Here is a 22678-nt window from a genome sequence, read left to right on the forward strand (position 1 = left end):
CTATGAATGGCAAAGAGGGGTCCGGATGCGCCAGCACCGGGGCATCAGTAAACAGAGCCTTCAGACGACGAAAGGCTCTGTCCGCCTCTGCCGACCACCGCAGCCGCATCGGACCCCCCTTCATCAGTGAGGTAATGGGAGCCGCCACCTGGCCAAAACCCCGGATAAACCTCCGGTAGTAATTGGCAAACCCCAAGAACCGCTGCACCTCCTTCACCGTGGTTGGGGTCGGCCAATTACGCACAGCCGTAACTCGGTCACATTCCATCACCACCCCTGTGGTGGAAATGCGAAATCCCAGAAAAGAGACAGCTCGTTTGGAGAACTCACATTTCTCAGCCTTGACGTATAGGTCATGCTCCAGCAGCCGCCCAAGCACTTTACGCACCAGAGATACATGCGCGGCGCGTGTGGCGGAGTAGATCAAAATGTCATCGATGTACACCACCACACCTTGACTGAGCATGTCTCTGAGAACCTCGTCCACAAAGGATTGGAAGACGGCGGGAGCATTTTTTAACCCATACGGCATGACGGGGTACTCATAATGGCCAGATGTGGTACTAAATGCGGTTTTCCACTCGTCTCCAGCTCGGATTCGCACCAGGTTATACGCGCTCCTGAGATTTATTTTTGTGAAGAAGCGCGCCCCGTGAAATGACTCCACTGCCATAGCGATGAGAGGTAGCGGGTAACTGAAACCCACCGTGATAGAATTTAGACCTCTATAGTCAATGCACGGGCGCAGACCTCCCTCCTTCTTCACAAAAAAGAAGCTTGAGGAGACGGGTGACTTGGATGGCCGAATGTATCCCTGTCTCAAGGTGACTCCTAGGAAGGGCCGCATCAGCCTGGAGGTTTATCGCACAATCCCCTCGTCGATGAGGGGGTAATTGAGTCGCCTTCGTTTTACTGAAGGCGATAGCCAAATCGGCATATTCTGAGGGAATGTGCAAGGTGGAGACTGGGTCTGGACTTTCCACCGTGGTCGCACCGATGGAAACTCCTATACACCTACCTGAGCACTCCCTCGACCACCCCTTAACCTCTATGGGCTAGGTGGGACGCTAGCGTGCCACCCGTGGTGCACTCCATCAACAGCAGGTGCATTTCAAGAGCGGCAAATTTGAATCCAAATAAATGTCAAAATTCAAATTTTTCAAACATACAACTATTTTACACCCTTTGAAAGATAAACATCTCCTTAATCTAACCACGTTTTACGATTTCAAAAAGGTTTTACGGCGAAAGCATAAATTTAGAGTATGTTAGGACAGTACATTTACAAGAGTTGTGTGTAATGTTTTGTCAAGTCAAAGACAGGGTCACCAAAACCATAAAACCAGCTAAAATGATGCACTAACCTTTTACAATCTCCATCAGATGACACTCCTAGGACATTATGTTAGACAATGCATGCATTTTTAGTTCTATCAAGTTCATATTTATATCCAAAAACAGCGTTTTACTATGGCATTGATGTTGAGGAAATCGTTTCCCTCCAATAACCGGCAGTCAAGTCAGCGTCACAAATTAAATAATACAAATTAGAAAACATTGGTAAAATATTATATTGTCATTTAAAGAATTATAGATTTACATCTCTTGAACGCAATCAACTTGCCAGATTTAAAAATAACCTTACTGGGAAATCACACTTTGCAATAATCTGAGCACTGCGCCCAGAAAAATACGCGTTGCGATACAGACTAGACGTCATGTTGGGGAGATCTAAAATCGAAAATACTATGTAAATAATCCATTACCTTTGATTCTCTTCATCAGATGTCACTTCCAGGTATCACAGGTCCATAACGAATGTAGTTTTGTTCAAAAAAGCTCATCATTTATGTCCAAAAATCTCCGTCTTGTTAGCACATGATCTAAGCCAGCCGGACTTCTCGTCATGAACGAGGGGAAAAAATATATTTCCGTTCGTTCAAACATGTCAAACGTTGTATAGCATAAATCATTAGGGCCTTTTTTAACCAGAACATGAATAATATTCAAGGTGGACGAATGCATACTCTTTTATAACGTATTGGAACGAGGGTACCCAACATGAACTCGCGCGCCAGGTGTCTAATGGGACATCATCGTTCCATGGCTCTTGTTCGGTCAGATCTCCCTCCAGAAGACTCAAAACACTTTGTAAAGGCTGGTGACATCTAGTGGAAGCAATAGGAAGTGCCAAAATATTCCTCAGCCCCTGTGTTTTTCAATGGGATAGGTTTAAAGTCAATACAACACATCAGGTATCCACTTCCTGTCAGAAAATGTCTCAGGGTTTTGCCTGCCAAATGAGTTCTGTTATACTCACAGACACCATTCAAACAGTTTTAGAAACTTTAGAGTGTTTTCTATCCATATATAATAAGTATATGCATATTCTAGTTACTGGGTAGGATTAGTAACCAGATTAAATCGGGTACATTTTTTTTATCCAGACGTGCAAATGCTGCCCCCTAGCCCTAACAGGTTAAGAGCCCTCTGCCTCCACGAAATCTGAGGGTTGTGAGTGGCTAGCCAGGTGATTCCCAGTACCACCGGAAACGCCGGGGAATCAATGAGGAATAGGCTGATATGCTCCTCATGCCCCCCCCCCACGTCACCATGACCAGTGGCACTGTGACCTCCCCCACTTGGCCTGACCCTAGCGGTCGACTATCTAGGGCGTGCACGGGGAAGGGGTGGTCCAGCTGAACCAGGGGAATCCCTAACTTCTTGGCTACCCCACGGTCCATAAAACTCCCAGCTGCGCCTGAATCGACTAGTGCCTTATACTGGAAGTGAGGGGAAAACTCAGGAAAACAAACTGAGGTGTACATGTGGTCGACAGGGGGATCTGGGTGTGTCTGGTGCTGACTCACCTGGGGGGTCGATGTGGTGCTCTGCCTGCCATCCGAACTCCCGGGTGGACCTCTCCAGCAGCGGTCCGCAGTGTGTCCTCTACGACCACAGTGGGTGCAGGAGAGGCCCCCCCCCTCTGGTCCTCCTGGTTGCAGCCCCTCCTATCTCCATGGGCATTGGAGCAGGAGGGCTGGGAGGTGGAACAAACAGGCCCCGACTGGAACGTCCCCGGGCAGCCAGCAGGTTGTCCAGCCTGATGGACAAATCTATAAGCTGGTCTAGGGTGGTGGTGTTGTCCCGACAAGCCAGCTCCCGGCGGACGTCCTCTCGGAGACTACATCTGTAGTGATCAATCAGGGCCCGCTCATTCCACCACGATCCTGCGGCGAGAGTCCGGAATTCCAGGGCGAAGTCTTGAGCGCTCCTCGTCTCCTGTCTCAGGTGAAATAATCGCTCACCCGCCGCCTTGCCCTCCGGGGGATGATCGAATACCGCCCGGAAGCGGCGGGCGAACTCCGGGTAGTCGCCCCTAGATGAGACGAGGACGCTCACTCTCTCTTCATCAGAGGGAGAGGGGCGGACGGTCGCCAGGTACAGATCTAACTGGAGTAGAAACCCCTTGCACCCAGCGGCCGCCCCATCGAACTCCCTGGGAGGCGTGATCCTGATCCCACTCGAGCTTGACTCTGTGGGTGCCGGTAGGGGCGCAGGATGGGGCACCGGCGCTGATGTGGTTGGGGAAGCCCCTCTCTCCCAGCCCTCCAACCGGGCTAGCACCTGATCCATAGCCGAGCCCAGGCGGTGGAGGAGGCTGGCATGTTGCGACACCTGTTCGGACATGGACGGTGCTTCTGCTCCTGCTGACTCCATTTGAGGTGGTGCGGGATTCTGTCAAAGCTATCCTTGATAGCAGGAAAGGGTAGAGTCAAGTGCAGGAGACTGAGGTCCGTTTGAACAGATGTTTTAATAATCGCTGAATAATAATCACTGAATAATAATGCACAGAATATCTGACAGGAGGACAGCTCCAAAATACAAAACACACGGGGCGCAGCCCGGCAACCCTAATGCCTAAATCCAAAAATATGCAGCGTGGCTGAAGCAGCGCAAAATGCCGACTGTCACAAAGGACCTGACATGAAACAATCCCGCACAAAATCCCAAACAAAAAGGACAAACTAAATACCCCCCCACTAATGACTAACACGGAACAGGTGTGGACCTAGACAGACAAAACCAAAAGACACAGAAACGTAGATCGGTGGCAGCTAGTAGGCCGGCAACGACAACCGCCGAGCAACGCCCGACCGGGTAGGGGCGCCACCTACTGTGGACGCTGTGACATAAACAAATCTAAATATATTTTAGATTCATCAAAGTAGCCACCCTTTGCCTCGATGACAGCTTTGCACACTCTTGGCATTCTCTCAACCAGCTTCACCTGGAATGCTTTTCCAAGAGTCCTGAAGGAGTTCCCACATATGCACTTGTTTCCTGCGTTTCCTTCACTCTGCGGTCCAACTCATCCCAAACCATCTCAATTGAGTTGAGGTCGGGTGATTGTGGAAGCCAGGTCATCTGACGCAGCACTCCATCAATCTCTTTCTTGGCCAACTAGCCCTTACACAGCTTGAAGGTGTATCGGGTCATTGTCCTGTTTAAAAATAAATTATAGTCCCACTAAGCGCAAACCAAATGGGAACTACACATGCAATGATCATCCGTTCACCTACTCTGCGTCTCACAAAGACAGCCGTTGGAACCAAAAATCTCAAATTTGGACTCATCAGACCAAAGGACAGATTTCCACCAGTCTGTCCATTGCTTGTGTTTCTTGGCCCAAGCAAGTCTCTTCTTATTATTGGTGTCCTTTAGTAGTGGCTTCTTTGCCGCAATTCAACCATGAAACCATTCATTCCAAGATGGCGTAGCAGTTGGTCGTCTGTTTCTTGTCCCGTCCCATGTATATATCTTTTTCTTTGTATATATATACTCTCCTGCAACCCGCCAAACCCAATGTGGTACGGATCTGCTATTTTTTACACTTTAGAACCGGAACCCCCATCAGGAGCTAGCCAGCTAACTAGCTACTAGCTAGTAGTCAGTTAGCCACTGATAGCGGTCATCACCGTTAACTCAGACATCAGCCAGCCTCAGCCCGGTCAATTCCTGCTAGTCTGCACAGCACGAAATCAACCCAGAGCATATCGGACTGCTTTTTCTCTACCACATATCTGGATTCCTACCGCAAGCTCTGAACCTTTACACTGGATCATTGCAGCTAGCTAGCTGCTATCCGAGTGGCTACTCCTGGCGAACGACTTTGTCCCGAAGCAAGCACCAGTTATCATGGAGCTAGCTTCGAGCTAGGCCCATCTCCCGGCTAGCTGAAGAGGTCCATCAGCCAATTATTGGGCTACAATACCTATTTTGCCAATTGGCCCTTTTACTGCCGTCACGGAGCCCCTCCGATCCATCAGGACTGGTCTGCCTACATAACCGTCTGAGGAGGTTTCAACAGGCTCTTCCTTTGCGACGTCCCCGAAGGCCCATCTGCTAGCCTGCTAGCCCCGGCCCACTAGCTGTCTGAATTGCCGTGTCTCCAGCTTGCCTAGCTACTCACTGGACCCTATGATCACTCGGCTACACATGCCTCTCCCTAATGTCAATATGTCTTGTCTATTGCTGTTTTGGTTAGTGATTATTCTTATTTCATTGTAGAGCCTCCAGCCCTGCTCAATATATGTCTTAGCTAGCCCTTTTGTTCCACCCCCCACACATGCGGTGACCTCACCGTGCTTAAATGGTGCCTCTAGAGACAAAACCTCTCTCATCGTCACTCAATGCCTAGGTTTATCTCCACTGTATTCACATCCTACCATACCCTTGTCTGTACATTATGCCTTGAAACTATTCTTCTGATATCTGCCCCTTTTACCCTCTGTTCCAAACGCACTAGACGACCAGTTCTTATAGCCTTTAGCCGTACCCTTATCCTACTCCTCCTCTGTTCCTCTGGTGATGTAGAGGTTAACCCAGGCCATGCAGCCCCTAGCTCCACTCCCATTCCCCAGGCGCTCTCATTTGTTGACTTCTGTAACCGTAAAAGCCTTAGTTTCATGCATGTTAACATTAGCAGCCTCCTCCCTAAGTTTGTTTTATTCACTGCTTTAGCACACTCTGCCTACCCGGATGTCCTAGCCATATCTGAATCCTGGCTTAGGAAATTCACCAAAAATCCTGAAATTTCCATCCCTAACTATAACATTTTCTGACAAAATAGAACTGCCAAAGGGGGCGGAGTTGCAATCTACTACAGAGATAGCCTGCAGAGTTCTGTTATACTATCCAGGTCTATGCCCAAACAATTTGAGTTTCTACTTTTAAAAATCCACCTTTCCTTAAACAAGTCTCTCACCATTGCCGCTTGTTATAGACCCCCTTCAGCCCCCAGCTGTGCCATGGACACCATATGTGAATTGATTGCCCCCCATCTATCTTCAGAGCTCGTGCTGTTAGGTGACTGAAACTGGGACATGCTTAACACCCTGGCCGTCCTACAAACTAAGCTAGATGCCCTCAATCTCACACAAAATGTCAAGGAACCTATCAGGTACAACCCTAAATCCGTAACCATGGGTACCCTCTTAGATATCATCCTGACCAACTTGCCCTCTAAATACACCTCTGCTGTCTTCAACCAGGATCTCAGCGATCATTGACTCATTGCCTGCGTGCATAATGGGTCCGCAGTCAAACGACCACCCCTCATCAATGTCAAACGCTCCTGAATACACTTCAGCGAACAGGCCTTTCTAATCGGCCCGGGTATCCTGGAAGGATATTGATCTCATTCCCTCAGTAGGGAATGCCTGGTTGCTCTTTCAAAGTGCTTTCCTCACCATTAAATATGGTGAAGGGCATGCTAAATTAAGGGCATGCTTAAATAAGCATGTCCCATTCAAAAAATGTAGAACTAAGAACAGATATAGCCCTTGGTTCACCCCAGACTTGACTGTCCTTGACCAGCACAAAAACATCCTGAGGCATTCTGCATTAGCATCGAATAGCCCCCGCGATATGCAACTTTTCAGGGAAGTCAGGAACCAATATACTCAGTCAGTTAGGAAAGCTAAGGCTAGCTTTTTCAAACAGAAATGTACATCCTGTAGCACTAATTCCAAAAAGTTTTGGGACACTGTAAAGGCTATGTAGAATAAGAGCACCTCCTCCCAGCTGCCCTCTGCACTGAGGATAGGAAACATTGTCACCACCGATAAATCTACGATAATCGATAAGTTCAATAAGCATTTTTCTAGCCATGCTTTCCACCTGGCTACCCCTACCCCGGCCAACATCTCAGCACCCCCTGCAACAACCTGCCCTAGCCCCCCCCCCCCCCCCCCTGCTTCTCCTTCACCCAAATCCAGACAGCTGATGTTCTAAAGAGCTGCAAAATCTGGATCGCTACAAATCAGCTGGGCTAGACAATCTGGACCCTCTCTTTCTGAAATTATCCACCGAAATTGTTGCAACCCCTATTACTAGCCTAATCAACCTCTCTTTCGTATCGTCTGAGATCCCCAAAGATTGGAAAGCTGCCACATTATCCCCCTCTTCAAAGGGGGAGACACTCTAGACCCAAACTCTTATAGACCTATATCCATCCTGCCCTGCCTTTCTAAAATCTTCGAAAGCCAAGTTAACAAACAGATCACCGACAATTTCGAATCCCACCGTACCTTCTCCACTATGCAATCCGGTTTTCCGAGCTGGTCATGGGTGCACCTCAGCCACGCTCAAGGTCCTAAACGATATCATAACCGCCATCGATACAAGACAGTACTGTGCAGCCGTCTTCATCGACCTGGCCAAGGCTTTCAACTCTGTCAATCACCGCATTCTTATCGGCAGACTCAACAGCCTTGGTTTCTCAAATGACTGCCTTGCCTGGTTCCCCAACTACTTCTCAGATAGAGTTCAGTGTGTCAAATTGAAGGGCCTGTTGTCCGGACCTCTGGCAGTCTCTATGGGGGTGCAACAGGGTTCAATTCTTGGGCCGACTCTTTTCTCTGTATATATCATGATGTCACTCTTGCTGCTGGTGATTCTCTGATCCACCTCTACGCAGATGACACCATTCTGTATACATCTGGCCCTTCCTTGGACACTGTGCTAACAAACCTCCAAATGAGCTTCAATGCCATGCAACACTCCTTCCGAGGCCTCCAACTGTTTTTAAATGCTAGTGAAACTAAATGCATGCTCTTCAACCGATTGCTGCCCGCGCCCTCCCGCCCGTCTAGCATCACTACTCTGGACGGTTCTGACTTAGAATATGTGGACAACTACGAATACCTAGGTGTCTGGTTAGACTGTAAACTCTCAAGACTCACATTAAGCATCTCCAATCCAAAATGAAATCTAGAATCGGCTTCCTATTTCGCAACAAAGCCTCCTTCACTCATGCTGCCAAATATACCCTCTTAAAACTGACTATCCTACCGATCCTTGACTTCAGCGATGTCATTTATAAAATAGCCTCCAACACTCTACTCAGCAAACTGGAAGTAGTCTATCACAGTGCCATCCGTTTTGTCACCAAAGCCCCATATACTACCCACCACTGCGACCTGTATGCTCTCGTTGGTTGGCCCTCACTACCTATTCGTCGCCAAACCCACTGACTCCAGGTCGTCTATAAGTCTATGCTAGGAAAAGCCCCGCCTTATCTCAGCTCACCGGTCACCAAAGCAACACCCACCTGTAGCACGCGCTCCAGCAGGTATATTTCACTGGTCTTTCCCAAAGCCAACACTTCCTTTGGCCACCTTTCCTTCCAGTTCTCTGCTGCCAATGACTGGAACGAATTGCAAAAATAACTGAAGCTGGAGTCTTATATCTCCCTCTCTAACTTTAAGCATCAGCTGTCAGAAGCAGCTTACCAATCACTGTACCTTTACACAGCCAACCTGTAAATAGCACACCCGACTACCTCATCCACATATTGTTACTTATCCTCTTGCTCTTTTGCACCCCAGTATCTCTACTTGCACATCATCATCTGCATCATCTGCAAATGATGGATTTCGGTAACATAACTCTTCAGTCAGAAATGCCTTTATGTTGCAGTATCAGCAACATGGACAGCGCGATAAACACTTTGATGTTCTGTGGTGGTCGCTGCAGCAGGTACAAGAGAGACACAATGGGTGCTAGTCACACAGTCACTCGCTGTCTTTTTTAAACACAGTACAGCAAGTCTGAGCCCGGTCCGGCACAATCAAATCAATTGCTGGTCGGACAGAAGATTGGCCAGAAAAAAATAAGAAAACATGTTTGGTGTTCACCAAAAGGCATGTGGGAGACTCCTCAAACAAATGGAAGAAGGTACTCTGGTTAGATGAGACTAAAATTGAGTTTTTTGGCCATCAAGGAAAACACTATGTCTGGCGCAAACCACACCTCTCATCACCCCGAGAACAGCATCCCCACAGTGAAGCATGGTGGTGGCAGCATCATGCTGTGGGGATGTTTTTCATCGGCAGGGACTAGGAAACTGGTCAGAATTTAAGGAATGATGGATGGCACTAAATACAGGAAAAGTCTTGAGGGAAACCTGTTTCAGTCTTCCAGAGATTTGAGACTGGGACAGAGGTTTACCTTCCAACAGGACAATGGCCCTAAGCATACTGCTAAATAAACACACAAGTGGTTTAAGGGGAAACATTTAAATGTTTTGGAATGGCCTAATCAAAGCCCAGACCTCAATTCAATTGAGAATCTGTGGTATGACTTAAAGAGTGCTATAAACCAGAGGAACCCATCCAACTTGAAGGAGCTGGAGCAGTTTTCCCTTGAAGAATGGGCAAAAATCCCAGTGGCTAGATGTGCCAAGCTTATAGAGACATACCCCAAGAGACTTGCAGCTGTAATTGCTGCAAAAGGTGGCTCTACAAAGTATTGACTTTTGGGGGGTGAATAGTTATGCACGCTCAAGTTTTCAGTTTTTTGTTTGTTTCACAATAAGAAATATTTTGCATATTCAAAGTGGTAGGCATGTTGTGTAAATCAAATGATACAAATCCCCTAAAAATCCATTTTAATTCCAGGTTGTAAGGCAACAAAATAGGAAAAATGCCAAGGGGGTGAATACTTTCGCAAGCCACTGTATCTAAACATGTTAGCTCTCTCATAATCTGCTTAATAAGAGAGGGTGATGACACCTTATACAATTTCTCAAAATGTTCTCCAAGATAACACCTGAAAGCATGTCTTTCGAGTTGGCCAAGTACATAGTCTATCTCTACGCTTTGTATCTCTGTACCCGCTCCTATACAGTAGTTTGTCCCTGATGCATAAGTAGCATTGAGAAACATGCTATATTTTCAAAAGATTTTACCTAGCACTTAGTGAACAAACTTCTAGTTAGACATTAAACATCTCTAGAGGTGATTAGAGGAGACTGACACAATCAGAATATATAAAACCATATGTTGGGCATTATGACTAAAGGCTTTATGAATGCTAGTATCACAATTCTAAGTAAGGTGTTACCCAAGGTTTTGCTGTTTCTTTAGCAACAGAGATGAAGGCAGGCATCTCTTTCTACATAGCTTTGTCTGCTATTAGATATGCAGATTATCTTTGGTTTGGATATCTTTAGGCCCAGCGTCTAGTCGTTTTGCATGTTCTCTTCCCACAGAACAGGAAAGCATGCCAGTTATCATGTCATGAAAGATAAAGCCTGAGTCTTACTAGATGAAAGGATCAAAATAGACAATAGGAGAAGGGGGCATTTAGAGAGTACGCACCACAAAATATATAGACAAAATGGTGCATTTGAGCTATTTCAATAAAGTATGTCTTTCAGTTCTTACCAAAATTATATTGTCTGTGTATCATACAGCTCTTGCCAGTAAAATATAATTTATTTAGACAGTTAATTACCTTACTGTGTGTGTATGTGTGTGTGTGTTCGCTCGCATGCGTGCATGCATTTGTGTGCTGTGGGTGCATACTTTGTTTGAATGTGTGTGTGTGTGTTTTGCTGTGTTTATATTTTTTGTGTACAGTATTGTATTGCATTGGCATTCATACAGGATGATTTCAAAGATGCCTTCAAAATTAAATAATCCAACTGAGATGTCTTTATCATTACCAGTTAATGTACTGGTTTCCAACACAGACAGCTTGTCTATTGCACCTGCCGTCTCTCCACCCGACCAATTCATCTTCATGTGTCAGAAAGCTAACAGGAAAGACACCTCTATAAATTCCTACGCTTTTAAAACTGTCATCTTCCTCAGCATTGATGCATTTTAATTCCTAAACACAACACCAATATCCTCCACACAGATAGTGATGTTCTGAGACTTTGATTATTGGCTGAGCTCACTGATGTCTTGATGTCTAAGTATATGTTGTCAGGAGTTTGCTTGGTTCTGCCGAGACGTTACCAGATTGTTTTAGTAAATGCTCTGTTGTTGGAAATAGAAGAAAACAAGTCAAATCAATGAGTAGCCTGAACAGCCTTTATCCTAAGGGTTTCTATTTGACAGTAATTAATGCTCGGCGATAGCAAATCTATCTTTTCAGCAATTAAAACTTTCCCAGTTTTTTAAGCTTATTCTTTTCTATCTGTCACTTATTCCATTGAACATCTATCAAGTCTTAAATTGCAGTTTTTTTGTTCCGGTCTGTACAGAGAATGGTGTTACACAAAGAACATCAGAACAATAGAATAAACGCTAGCTAGGGACATAAGAAGTTGGCCCTCTCAGAACTGCTATCAGTCATTTTATATTCCATGTAGACAAGTGTTTCAAAAATGAAACACTGATGTGTTCCACAAAGTAATTTTACAACGCTTTGCTTGCGATAGACTAGTGTGCGCAGAGAAACACGAGATTGAACTTCACTCAACTTTGTAGTTTCCCCGTTAGTTAACACTATCAATGTTTCCCTTTACTGTGGGAATTGAGATCGAATCAACACAGTATTAATCACTTCCAATGCAACATACCAAAATAAAACGAATATGTAAGAGATTTTGTTGTAGGCAGAATGCATCGGAGTAGGATTCTATTGCATTGACAGGCACGACTCAGGCCCATACTCTACACAGACCAGTGCACCATAACTAATCAGAGCTAGACCTATATGCAAATAGACCATTGCCATATATCGATGCGTGCCATTCACTTTGAACTGGACTGTTTTTACAGCATGAGCTGTTGTGTGTAGATGTGCTTGTTTTGAGATCAAAGTGAGAGCGACGTGTGCACATTTGTAAATGTGTTCATATCCTTTGCTAGTTAGTGAGTTATTAGCCCAGTTATAGATCATTTTTTGTCAGTAATGGGGGAGTGATTGCTTCCTACAAGAGCACAAAACGTGTGCATTTTCTAGACATCTTTGAAAACTGAGTTAGGTAAAGAGATTTTTTTTGTCTTAAAGAGGCAGTGTTGTATTTTCCGACAGGCTTGAAAAATAGGCAGGTGTTCACTCCCATCATTTTGAGTCTTCATGAGAAAGATTCACTGTCTTTAATTTTTTTTTGCTTTGAATGTTTCATTGTGTTGTGTATTAAAGAGTCTTTACAAGATATGGAGGCTAAGAAAGTTTCTGTAATGCTTTAAAAATGTATTTTACAAAAAAAAATCTTGACTGTCATCCACTTTCATCCTTGACAACTAAAATAAACTTAGGGTACCCTGCTTCAATAATACTTTAGCCCAATTCTGTGCAGCAAAATACTTCAATAATACTTTAGCCCGATTGTGTGCAGCACAGTATGCCGATTTAAGTCTGCAAATGGAAAGTACTGTGCAGAGAGCCGTTTTTTATCCACAAGTAATTTCCATAATGTTTCTAAGATTCTAAGTCTGTCTGTAGAGAGCACATCTACTTCTGTCATTTAAATGTTGAGTTAGCAGCTACATGAGAGGCTGTCTTCCCACACATTCTGTGTGGCATTTCCCAGATACTGACTGTACTGTTGCGCAACACCTAATGATCCCTTCCGTGAGCTCAGGACTGTCAAACTCCTCCACTGATGGGGAAAGAAGGGCTTTGAGGAGCAAGAAGAAAATCAAAAAGCAATTTACATGTGTTCTCTTCTCTCTCTCTCTCTCTCTCTCTCTCTCTCTCTCTCTCTTTCTCTCTCTCTCTCTCTCTCTCTCTCTCTCCCCCCACAGAGCTGCTGTCAGCTTGCCATGAGCTGCGTTGCCGCTATGGCTGCGTCATGACGAGAAACGGAACCTTCTGTTTCTGCGCTGACGGCTTTGAGGTCGGTGAGGACGGGACAAGCTGCAGAGGTAGGCATCGTTAATGCTGTCGGGCGAGCTGCATCTCTCCTCTCCTCTCCTCTCTCCTTCACCCTAGGCCAAACTTCTCAAATTAACAGAATAGGCAGGAGGCCTGTTGGAAATTAGGACCATCTGTCTGGAGGCAGGGTTGTTCTCCCCTGACCCCGTCAATAGCAGCCCAGTCCAGTCTGACAGCTGTTGGGACATACTGTGACATGAGACTTCTATCAGAGGTCAGGGGTTAGAAGGATCTCTGGTGGGGTTTAGATTTAGTTCTGTACCCAAGGTATGGTTCAAATTATGTACAGTAACTCTGCTTCACAACATACAGTACAGTAAATGCATAACAGTTCACTACAGTAAAGCACCATGATTTTATTCACACTACAGGATCCAATGACTTTCCAACATAGGTAACTTGGTTGTGTGGTAATCAATTCTAAGGTGGTACAGTGAGGGCCACATTAAGTATGCTTTATGTATTTGGGTCATGTTTGAGCAAACCTAATTTGTTACAAATGGCTCCCCCTCTCTCCCCAGATCATGATGAATGTGCTGTGTACGGAGCATGTAGCCAAACCTGCCTGAACACCTACGGGTCATATAGATGCAGCTGTACAGAGGGATACATCTTACAGAATGACAGAACGTCCTGCACAGCCAAACAAGGTGAGAATAATAACACTGTATTATAAAACAACATAATCTGCATATATGCCATATAGTCTTTATTTCTATTAATAACTTAGAAGATAGAAGGAACAATTTCTATGTTCAACCATCCTGGGGGCTTGGGTATAGGAATAGGCCTAGTTCCTCTTAACCTTGTTTTTCAGTGTTGGGTAGCTTCAGTATAGGAAAGATTAATTTGTTCCACTACTGACCACATCTATCTTCCACCAGGGAATGGGAATGCAGTAGTAGATATGGTCAGGTTAGGATAATGAGGGAATTAATGATCTCGAGGTTTTAACTGGGAGCCATATCAACACTCTGGGAGTGTTTTATGGTGAGACAATACCTGGCGTTGCCTTGATTTACATTATGGTCCGATAGCTGGCAACATGTTGTTGCTGGTGAAATAAAATAACTCACTTAATTTGTTTGGTATAATACAATATGCAGTAGTGTTCCAGTCTACACAGACAAACATTTAGCCTTGTGCCATATACTGTTTTTCTGTATTGGCCATCGTAATGTATGATACATTTTTAGGTTGTGATGATGATACATACTCTACTGTGTGAAAGTAGCCTGAAGCAAAGCAGCACACCTAGCTGGGGAGAGTCACACTGTTGCAGCTTTTAATCAATGTGACTGGTTTCCTACCAGGAATACACTGAATATGATTACCCATAAACTTAACTGAACCCAATGCTCACACACATTAATATTAATTTAGCGGAGAAAGATTGCAGTACAGGGTTAACTATGGGGTTACCGTTAGTTGTAAAAGCTCATGAATATAAATGTCAGGAGCATATTCTTTCAGAGGCCATGAGATGGTGAGCAGTAGATGATAAAAAACACATTAAGGAAGGGTTCCCCAATTGGTGGCCCGCGAGTTTTGGTTGGCCCCCCCAAGTTTTCTGAGCAGAAAATAAATATGTATTTTTAAAAATATAAAAACTAAAAACACCAGGAAATCAGCTCCAAGTGATTTTAATTTTGGAAATATTTTCCCTAGTGTTCCCACTCATAATAGAGACTTGATCATATACAAATGTAAGCAAGTTTGGAAAGATTATGTTTTAGCCAAATATATCTGTTTGGGCTTCTTTTGGTCAATTTGCATGCTGTAAATTATTTGTAATTATGTTCTGGTCCCCCAAACATCCACTCAAGAAAAAATTGGCCTGCGGCTGAATCTAGATGATCTCTGCATTAATATCTAATGCTAGTTTTTTTTTAAATATACCGCAGAAACAATTGTTTTCTTCTTCCACATTTGAAACAATTCAGGATGTTAAAAGGTTATGATTATATAATACAATACTTTTCCCTTGCACTCTCCAACAACCACCAGTAGCAACATTCTGTGACATTTTCCCTTGACCTGATTACATTATCATGAATCAAAACCATATTTCTCTCTCTCTCAAACTCTCTTAGGTAATTGCAGTTTTAGAAATGATGTTAATAGTAGATGCCGATGTTTTTCATGCAGGACTTGTTTGACACATGTTGTACAGTCGTGGCCAAAAGTTTTGAGAATGACACAAATATTAATTTTCACAAAGTCTGCTGCCTCAGTGTCTTCAGATATTTTGTCAGATGTTACTATGGAATACTGAAGTATAATTACAAGCATTTCATAAGTGTCAAAGGCTTTTATTGACAATTACATGAAATTGATGCAAAGAGTCAATATTTGCAGTGTTGACCCTTCTTTTTCAAGACCTCTGCAATCCACCCTGGCATGCTGTCAATTAACTTCTGGGCCACATCCTGACTGATGGCAGCCCATTCTTGCATAATCAATGCTTGGAGTTTGTCAGAATTTGTGGGTTTTTGTTTCTCCACCCACCTCTTGAGGATTGACCACAAGTTCTCAATGGGATTAAGGTCTGGGGAGTTTCCTGGCCATGGACCCAAAATATTGATGTTTTGTTCCCCGAGCCACTTAGTTATCACTTTTGCCTTATGGCAAGGTGCTCCATCATGCTGGAAAAGGCATTGTTCGTCACCAAACTGTTCCTGGATGGTTGGGAGAAGTTTCTCTCGGAGGATGTGTTGGTACCATTCTTTATTTATGGCTGTGTTCTTAGGCAAAATTGTGAGTGAGCCCACTCCCTTGGCTGAGAAGCAACCCCACACATGAATGGTCTCAGGATGCTTTACTGTTGGCATGACACAGGACTGATGGTAGCACTCACCTTGTCTTCTCCGGACAAGCTTTTTTCCGGATGCCGCAAACAATCGGAAAGGGGATTCATCAGAGAAAATGACTTTACTCCAGTCCTCAGCAGTCCAATCCCTGTACCTTTTGCAGAATATCAGTCTGTCCCTGATGTTTTTCCTGGAGAGAAGTGGCTTCTTTGCTGCCCTTCTTGACACCAGGCCATCCTCCAAAAGTCTTCACCTCACTGTGCATGCAGATGCACTCACACCTGCCTGCTGCCATTCCTGAGCAAGCTCTGTACTGGTGGTGCCCCGATCCCGCAGCTGAATCAACTTTAGGAGACGGTCCTGGCGCTTGCTGGACTTTCTTGGGCTCCCTGAAGCCTTCTTCACAACAATTGAACCGCTCTCCTTGAAGTTCTCGATGATCTGATAAATGGTTGATTTAGGTGCAATCTTACTGGCAGCAATATCTTTGCCTGTGAAGCCCTTTTTGTGCAAAGCAATGATGACAGCACGTGTTTCCTTGCAGGTAACCGTGATTGACAGAGGAAGAACAATGATTCCAAGCACCACCCTCCTTTTGAAGCTTCCAGTCTGTTATTCGAACTCAATCAGCATGACAAAGTGATCTCCAGCCTTGTCCTCGCCAACACTCACACCTGTGTTAACGAAAGAATCACTGACATGTCGGCTGGTCCTTTTGTGGCAGGGCTGAAATACAGTGGAAATGTTTTTTGGGGGATTCAGTTTATTTGCATGGCAAAGAGGGACTTTGCAATAAATTGCAATTCATCTGATCACTCTTCATAACATTCTGGAGTATATGAAAATTGGCATCATACAAACTGAGGCAACAGACTTTGTGAAAATTAATATTTGTATCATTCTCAAAACTTATGGCCACGACTGTACAGTAGAGAAACGTAGAGTTCATATTTTGTTGAATGAAGACCACAGTTTTGCATTCAAGAGAACAATGTCTTTATCAGAGAGCTTGACTGGCACCTCAAATGGCACCCTATTCCCCTATGAGCCCTGGTCAAAAGTATTGCATTACATAGGAAATAGAGTGCCATTTGGGATGCAGAAAATGTGCTTCTATGAAAAAACCAAAGCCCCCTCCATGCTACAATGGTATCTCATGGAGTTATAGGCAGCTCCTAAAGGTTGGCTTAGAGGGATCAGGGTAAAGATAAGTGTTTTTCACAGTGGACACACTGATTTATTGCCCATATTAGGAGAGCCAGCCTGACTTGAACTTGTGTGGGGGATCGGGATAAAGCAGGGCTTTTTGGGGTGAGCTCAGTAGCAGAGAAAGTACACGGTCAATTAGGCCTCAGACATGGGTTGTGTTAGCTTAGCAGTCAGGGAGAGATAACAGCTGTAGAGAACATTGTAATTTCATTATTATTATTTTTTAAATCTTATGTAGCTTTGATGTGTTGCTCTTCCTTGTGGATATTGTTCTGTTCAGTTATAAATTACAGAAATGAACTAAAGAAAATCCAGGTTTTGTTTAATATATCTTCCACATCGGAGTCCTCCTGGGATGATAAAGGCCTTTTACATTCCATGTGAAGAATTTTCACTGTGTTGTTTTTTCCCCCACTATTTCTTCTTCTTGTGTTCCAGACCCTGGCGACAGTCCTCCAGCTCTGCTGATTGTAAGGTCAGATCACATAGCAACCACAAGACTAAACGGATCTAATCTACAGACTTTGAGACTGTTGGATAAATATGGATCCCTTTCATTGGATTACTATTACCAGGAAGAGGAAGTGTGTTGGCTTCTATCCTCAGATTCCACTGGAAGGCTTCACTGTGCTAAGATGAAGAATCTGAATGGATTTACAATGGAAAAGGATATCAAAACAGTACAAAGTTTACAAAGTACGTCTTGCATTGTGTCAAGTTGTCAAGGAAATTCTCTCGCTTACAATGTTTGTCAACTATTGATTTATCAAGCACACTCAGACATGCCCCTTCAGAAAGCCTTAAAACGCTCCCTGTCTCACTCTTTCCCTACCTCTGCCTCCCTCTATGTCTCTATTTTTCCCACTAACTTTCACAATGTATGCTTACAAAAAAGGGTTCCAAAAGGGTTCTTTGGCTGTCCCCATCTAGATAGAACCCTTTTAGGTTCCATGTAGAACCCTCAGTAGAAAAGGGTTCTACCTGGAACCAAAAATGGTTCTTCAAATGGTTATCCTATGGGGACAGTCGAGGAACTATTTTAGGTTCTAGATTGCACCTTTAAGAGTGTAGGAAATGCGTAACCAATGAACTTCCCATTGTCACTTTCTACTTCAGGGTCATTGTAGTGCAATTAGGTTTGGAATGCTTTAGACACCTGTGTTTAAGGCAACCTAGCTATTCTTTCCTGTTTATTCAAGAATTTAAGGAATGCTGCTCACGCTCAGTATTCCATCAATGTCAGATTCCAAACTTACTACACATACCTTACATTCAGTTATGTGTCTTTACCTTTAGTAAATAAAATGAATGTAAATGAGAAAATGTGATCTAACATAATGGAAGATTAACAAGTTTATCCTCACAACATGTAATTTGATACAAATATATTTAATCAAAGAAAGATTTAATGGCAAGAATTTAATGACATTCTTTGTTTTTCTCCATAGATGTAGAGCACATGACCATCGATTGGCTCACTGGAAACTTTTACTTTGTGGACCGTGTAAGTGACAGGATATTTGTTTGCAACCGTGTTGGGGACACCTGCGTCACCATTATAGATTTAGATCTGACCAATCCTAAAGGAATCGCGGTGGATCCACTTATGGGGTGAGTTAGCTATGTACACTTTCTTTGACTTTGACTGACAATTATAAGAGCAACCTATAGTATCCCTAACTTCCATTGGATCCATCTATTGTCACTGACCTTGTCACATACCCATCGTATGCATTTTTGAGTGTCCATTTTAAATGACACAGAAACCAGTTGGTTGTTATTCAATCAACTGCATCTAGTGGTTTTCCAGATAGCACTTCTAGAAGTGTGTTTGTTTTCCACTGTAACACATCACAGATCGGGGTAGTAAACACTTCAAAACTGGCACTTCTGAAAAAGCATTCCAGAAATCCACTACAGTGTGTTCAATTGATTGAATAAAAGCCTTTCTCAAAATGTTAAGTCTTTAAAACCTGTTGCCTACCGTACCATATAACAATATGCATGATTGCCTGTCCTTACGTCATGCAGATATTTGCTTTACTTTCGGAGCATGTCTAGCATAATTTGCTGGGGAGGCAGTGCTCCAGACAGCTCCCACGTCACTAGGTTACCTTGTCCCGGACCTGCTGTTTTCGACTCTCTCTCTCTATCGCATCTGCTGTCTCTAACTCTGAATGCTCGGCTATGAAAAGCCAACTGACATTTACTCCTGAGGTGCTGACCTGTTGCACCCTCTACAACCACTGTGATTATTATTATTTGACCCTGCTGGTCATCTATGAACGTTTGAACATCTTGGCCACGTAATCTTATAATCTCCACCCGGCACAGCCAGAAGAGGACTGGCCACCCCTCAGAGCCTGGTTCCTCTCTAGGTTTCTTCCTAGGTTCCTGCCTTTCTAGTGAGTTTTTCCCAGCCACCATGCTTCTGCATCTGCATTGCTTGCTGTTTGGGGTTTTAGGCTGGGTTTCTGTATAGCACTTTGTGACTTCGGCTGATGTTAAATAGGCTTTATAAATGCATTTGATTGATATTAATATTCACTGATTTCCCCTCACATCCCCAGTATAAAACTCCCCATTTGTGTTTCTGTCACCACAGCAAAGTACCCAAGCCACTGTGGGTGAGACAAAATGGCTCTCTGAAACTCTTGCTTCAAACTGTAAATCCTGAAATGTATGGAGGAGGGAGAGAACAAGTGAAGAGTGAGGCAATACAAAGAGTCCTCCAAGGAGAGAATGGAGGCCTGATTATGGAGTCATCAGCAGCTAAAAGGGCTTCTGTTCTGTTGTAATATTCCCAGGGAGAAGGAACCCAGGAGCTCAACAGTGAGAGTCAGCCCCATTATATTCATGAGGTTACAAGAACAGGCAATGGGCATGCATTCAGAGCAGCTTTTTAATGAGAAGCCATTCTCTGAGAGATGCTGTATCGTAGCACCAGGGCTCTTAGCAGAGCAAAGACCATTCACAGTGCAAACAATATCAGAATGAGAGCATCGGAGCTTCTCATCTCAATGTGTGTTACTTGGCGGTTATATACGAGCCTCGATTATACCTGTCCTCTTAAAGCTAATATGTACTCTGAACTAATTTGATGGATAAAACATTTACAGTTCTTTCCCTCAGCTAACCTCAGTGTCCAGATTATTCAACCTAACTTCAGATGCATACCGCTGGTTCTCAGTATAGCTCCTCTATCTCTAAATAATGCAGTGTCTACTCTGTACAGCAAAATGATTCCTGTGAAGTGAAAATGTTTATTGATACACGGATGTTAGATTGATTTCTCACATCCCCGCAATGTATTCCCCCACTTCATTCCCCAAAACGTTTCCTTCATATTAGGGCTGGGCATCATGACATAAAAATCATATCTCTATTTTTTTTATGATTCACGATATATATGTAGATTGTTTTTTATGTTTTCTCTAAACAAGCTTTGTTCCACAGTTAAAGGTCAATAAACTGCATTTGAAATAGTCAGGAATAATCTTATGAATTCAGGGCATGTAAAATGAAACCGAGGCTAAATATAAGCCTTCCACAACAATAAGACCCACTAATAATTGAATTATTTTATAAAAATAGTTTAACGTGCTTTAAAAAAAATAATCACTGCAATAATCACTTTCAAGTCTGTCTATGAAAATGCTATTTTTTTACTAATTTTACCAAAACCATGCACAATGCACACCCACTAATAATAACCAAATTCTTGTAGCGGCAGGTAGCCTAGTGGTTAGAGCATTGGGCCTGTAACCAAAAGTTTTAGATCGAATCCCGAGCTGACAAGGTAAAAATCTGTCGTTCTGCCCCTGAACAAGGCAGTTAACCCACTGTTCTTAGTCCATCATTGTACTTAAGAATTTGTTCTTAACTGACTTGCCTAGTTAAATAAAGGTTAAATAAAAAAAAATGAAAATGAACATAGGTTTCATAAACAATCTCTCAAGGACAAGCCCATGTGCTAGTCAATCAATCAACCAAATGTATTTATAGAGCTCGTTTTACAACAGCAGTTGTCACAAAGTGCTTATACAAAAACCGAGTCCAAAACCCTGGAAAGCAAGCAATGCAGATGTAGAGGCACGGTGTCTAGGAAAAACTCCCTAGAAAGGCAGGAAGATACCTGGAGAGGAACCAGGATCTGAGGGGTGGCCAGTCCTTTTCTGTCTGTGCCGGGTGGCGATTATAAGAGTACATGGCCATTATGGCCAGATAGTTCTTCAAAATGTTAAAATGTTCATATAAGACCAGCAGAGTCGAATAATAATCACAGTGGTTGTAGAGGGTGCAAGAGGTCAGCACCTCGGGAATTAATGTCAGTTGGCTTTTCATAGCAGAGCATTTAGAGGATGAAACAGCAGCAGAACAACAGAAACTGGGTCAGCAGCACGATCAGGTGGACTAGGGATGGGGACAGCCAGGAGTCAACAGGTCCTGAGGCATGGTCCTAGTGCTCAGGTCCTCTGAGGGTGGAGAGAGCAAGAGATATGGGAGAATTAGTGGGATCATATCTAAGATCACACAGGACACCAGATAAGACAGGATAATTACACCAGATATAACATACTAACCCTAGCCCTCCGGCATGTAGACTATTACAGCATAGATACAGGAGACTGAGACGGGGTGGGGGGGTCGGGGGACACTGTGGCCCTGTCCAAAGTTACTCCCGGACAGGGACAACCAGGCAGGATATAACTTCACCCACTTTGGCAAAGCACAAACCTCACACCACTAAAGGGATCAACAGGCCACTAACTTACTAACCCGAGACAAGGCCATGTAATAAGTAGCCAGGTAATCTTTATATTTCAAGTCTAGCCAACTTGGATTTATTTGCGTTTTAACAAGGTAGAACAGTTGAACAAACTGTTATGAATAGACCTTCCTGTCAGTCTCCAACTGTTTGAACAACATACCCTCTTCACTTTGTTTAGATATTGAAATCAAGTGGCCTACCAGGATAAGAAGTTGCTTATTTCTCAGAATGAGAACGTGTTGCCAATTCCTTATATAAATGTGTCTTTTTATACTCATTGTACATTTATAAAAACAGACTAGACCGCTAGCGGTAACAGACACTGAGCATTAATTTTCCACAACATGTTCATTGATACTCTCCTTTTTATACTGAACAAAAATATAAACGCAACATGCAACAATTTCAAAGATTTTACTTAGTTACAGTTCATATAAGGAAATCAGTCAATTGAAATGAATAAATTAGGCCCTAATCTATGGATTTCACATGACTGGGCAGGGGCGTAACCATTGGGGAACCAGGCCCAGCCAATAATAATTAGTTTCCCCCCCACAAAAAAAGCTTTATTACAGACAGAAATACTCCTCAGAACCCCCCCTTTCTCCTCTCAGACGATCCCGCAGGTGAAGAAGCCAGATGTGGAGGTCCTGGGCTGGCTTGGTTACACGTGGTCTGCAGTTATGAAGCCTGTTGGACATACTGCCAA

General features: G+C 43.7%; 1 protein-coding gene across 1 annotated transcript in view; it reads left to right on the top strand.

Moving 5' to 3' along the window:
* Positions 1-22678, top strand: part of lrp1bb (low density lipoprotein receptor-related protein 1Bb) — a 319979-nt gene that overhangs the window by 68133 nt on the left and 229168 nt on the right. Inside the window, exons 4-7 of the mRNA XM_082969228.1 lie at positions 13050-13169; positions 13701-13829; positions 17637-17894; positions 18647-18809. Of these exons, the coding sequence (XP_082825354.1) occupies positions 13050-13169; positions 13701-13829; positions 17637-17894; positions 18647-18809 (670 nt within the window). The remainder of the gene's footprint in view (positions 1-13049; positions 13170-13700; positions 13830-17636; positions 17895-18646; positions 18810-22678) is intronic.

Source organism: Salmo salar, chromosome 25 (genome assembly GCF_965601325.2).
Source record: "Salmo salar chromosome 25, fSalSal1, whole genome shotgun sequence".
Taxonomy (NCBI): Eukaryota; Metazoa; Chordata; class Actinopteri; order Salmoniformes; family Salmonidae; genus Salmo; species Salmo salar.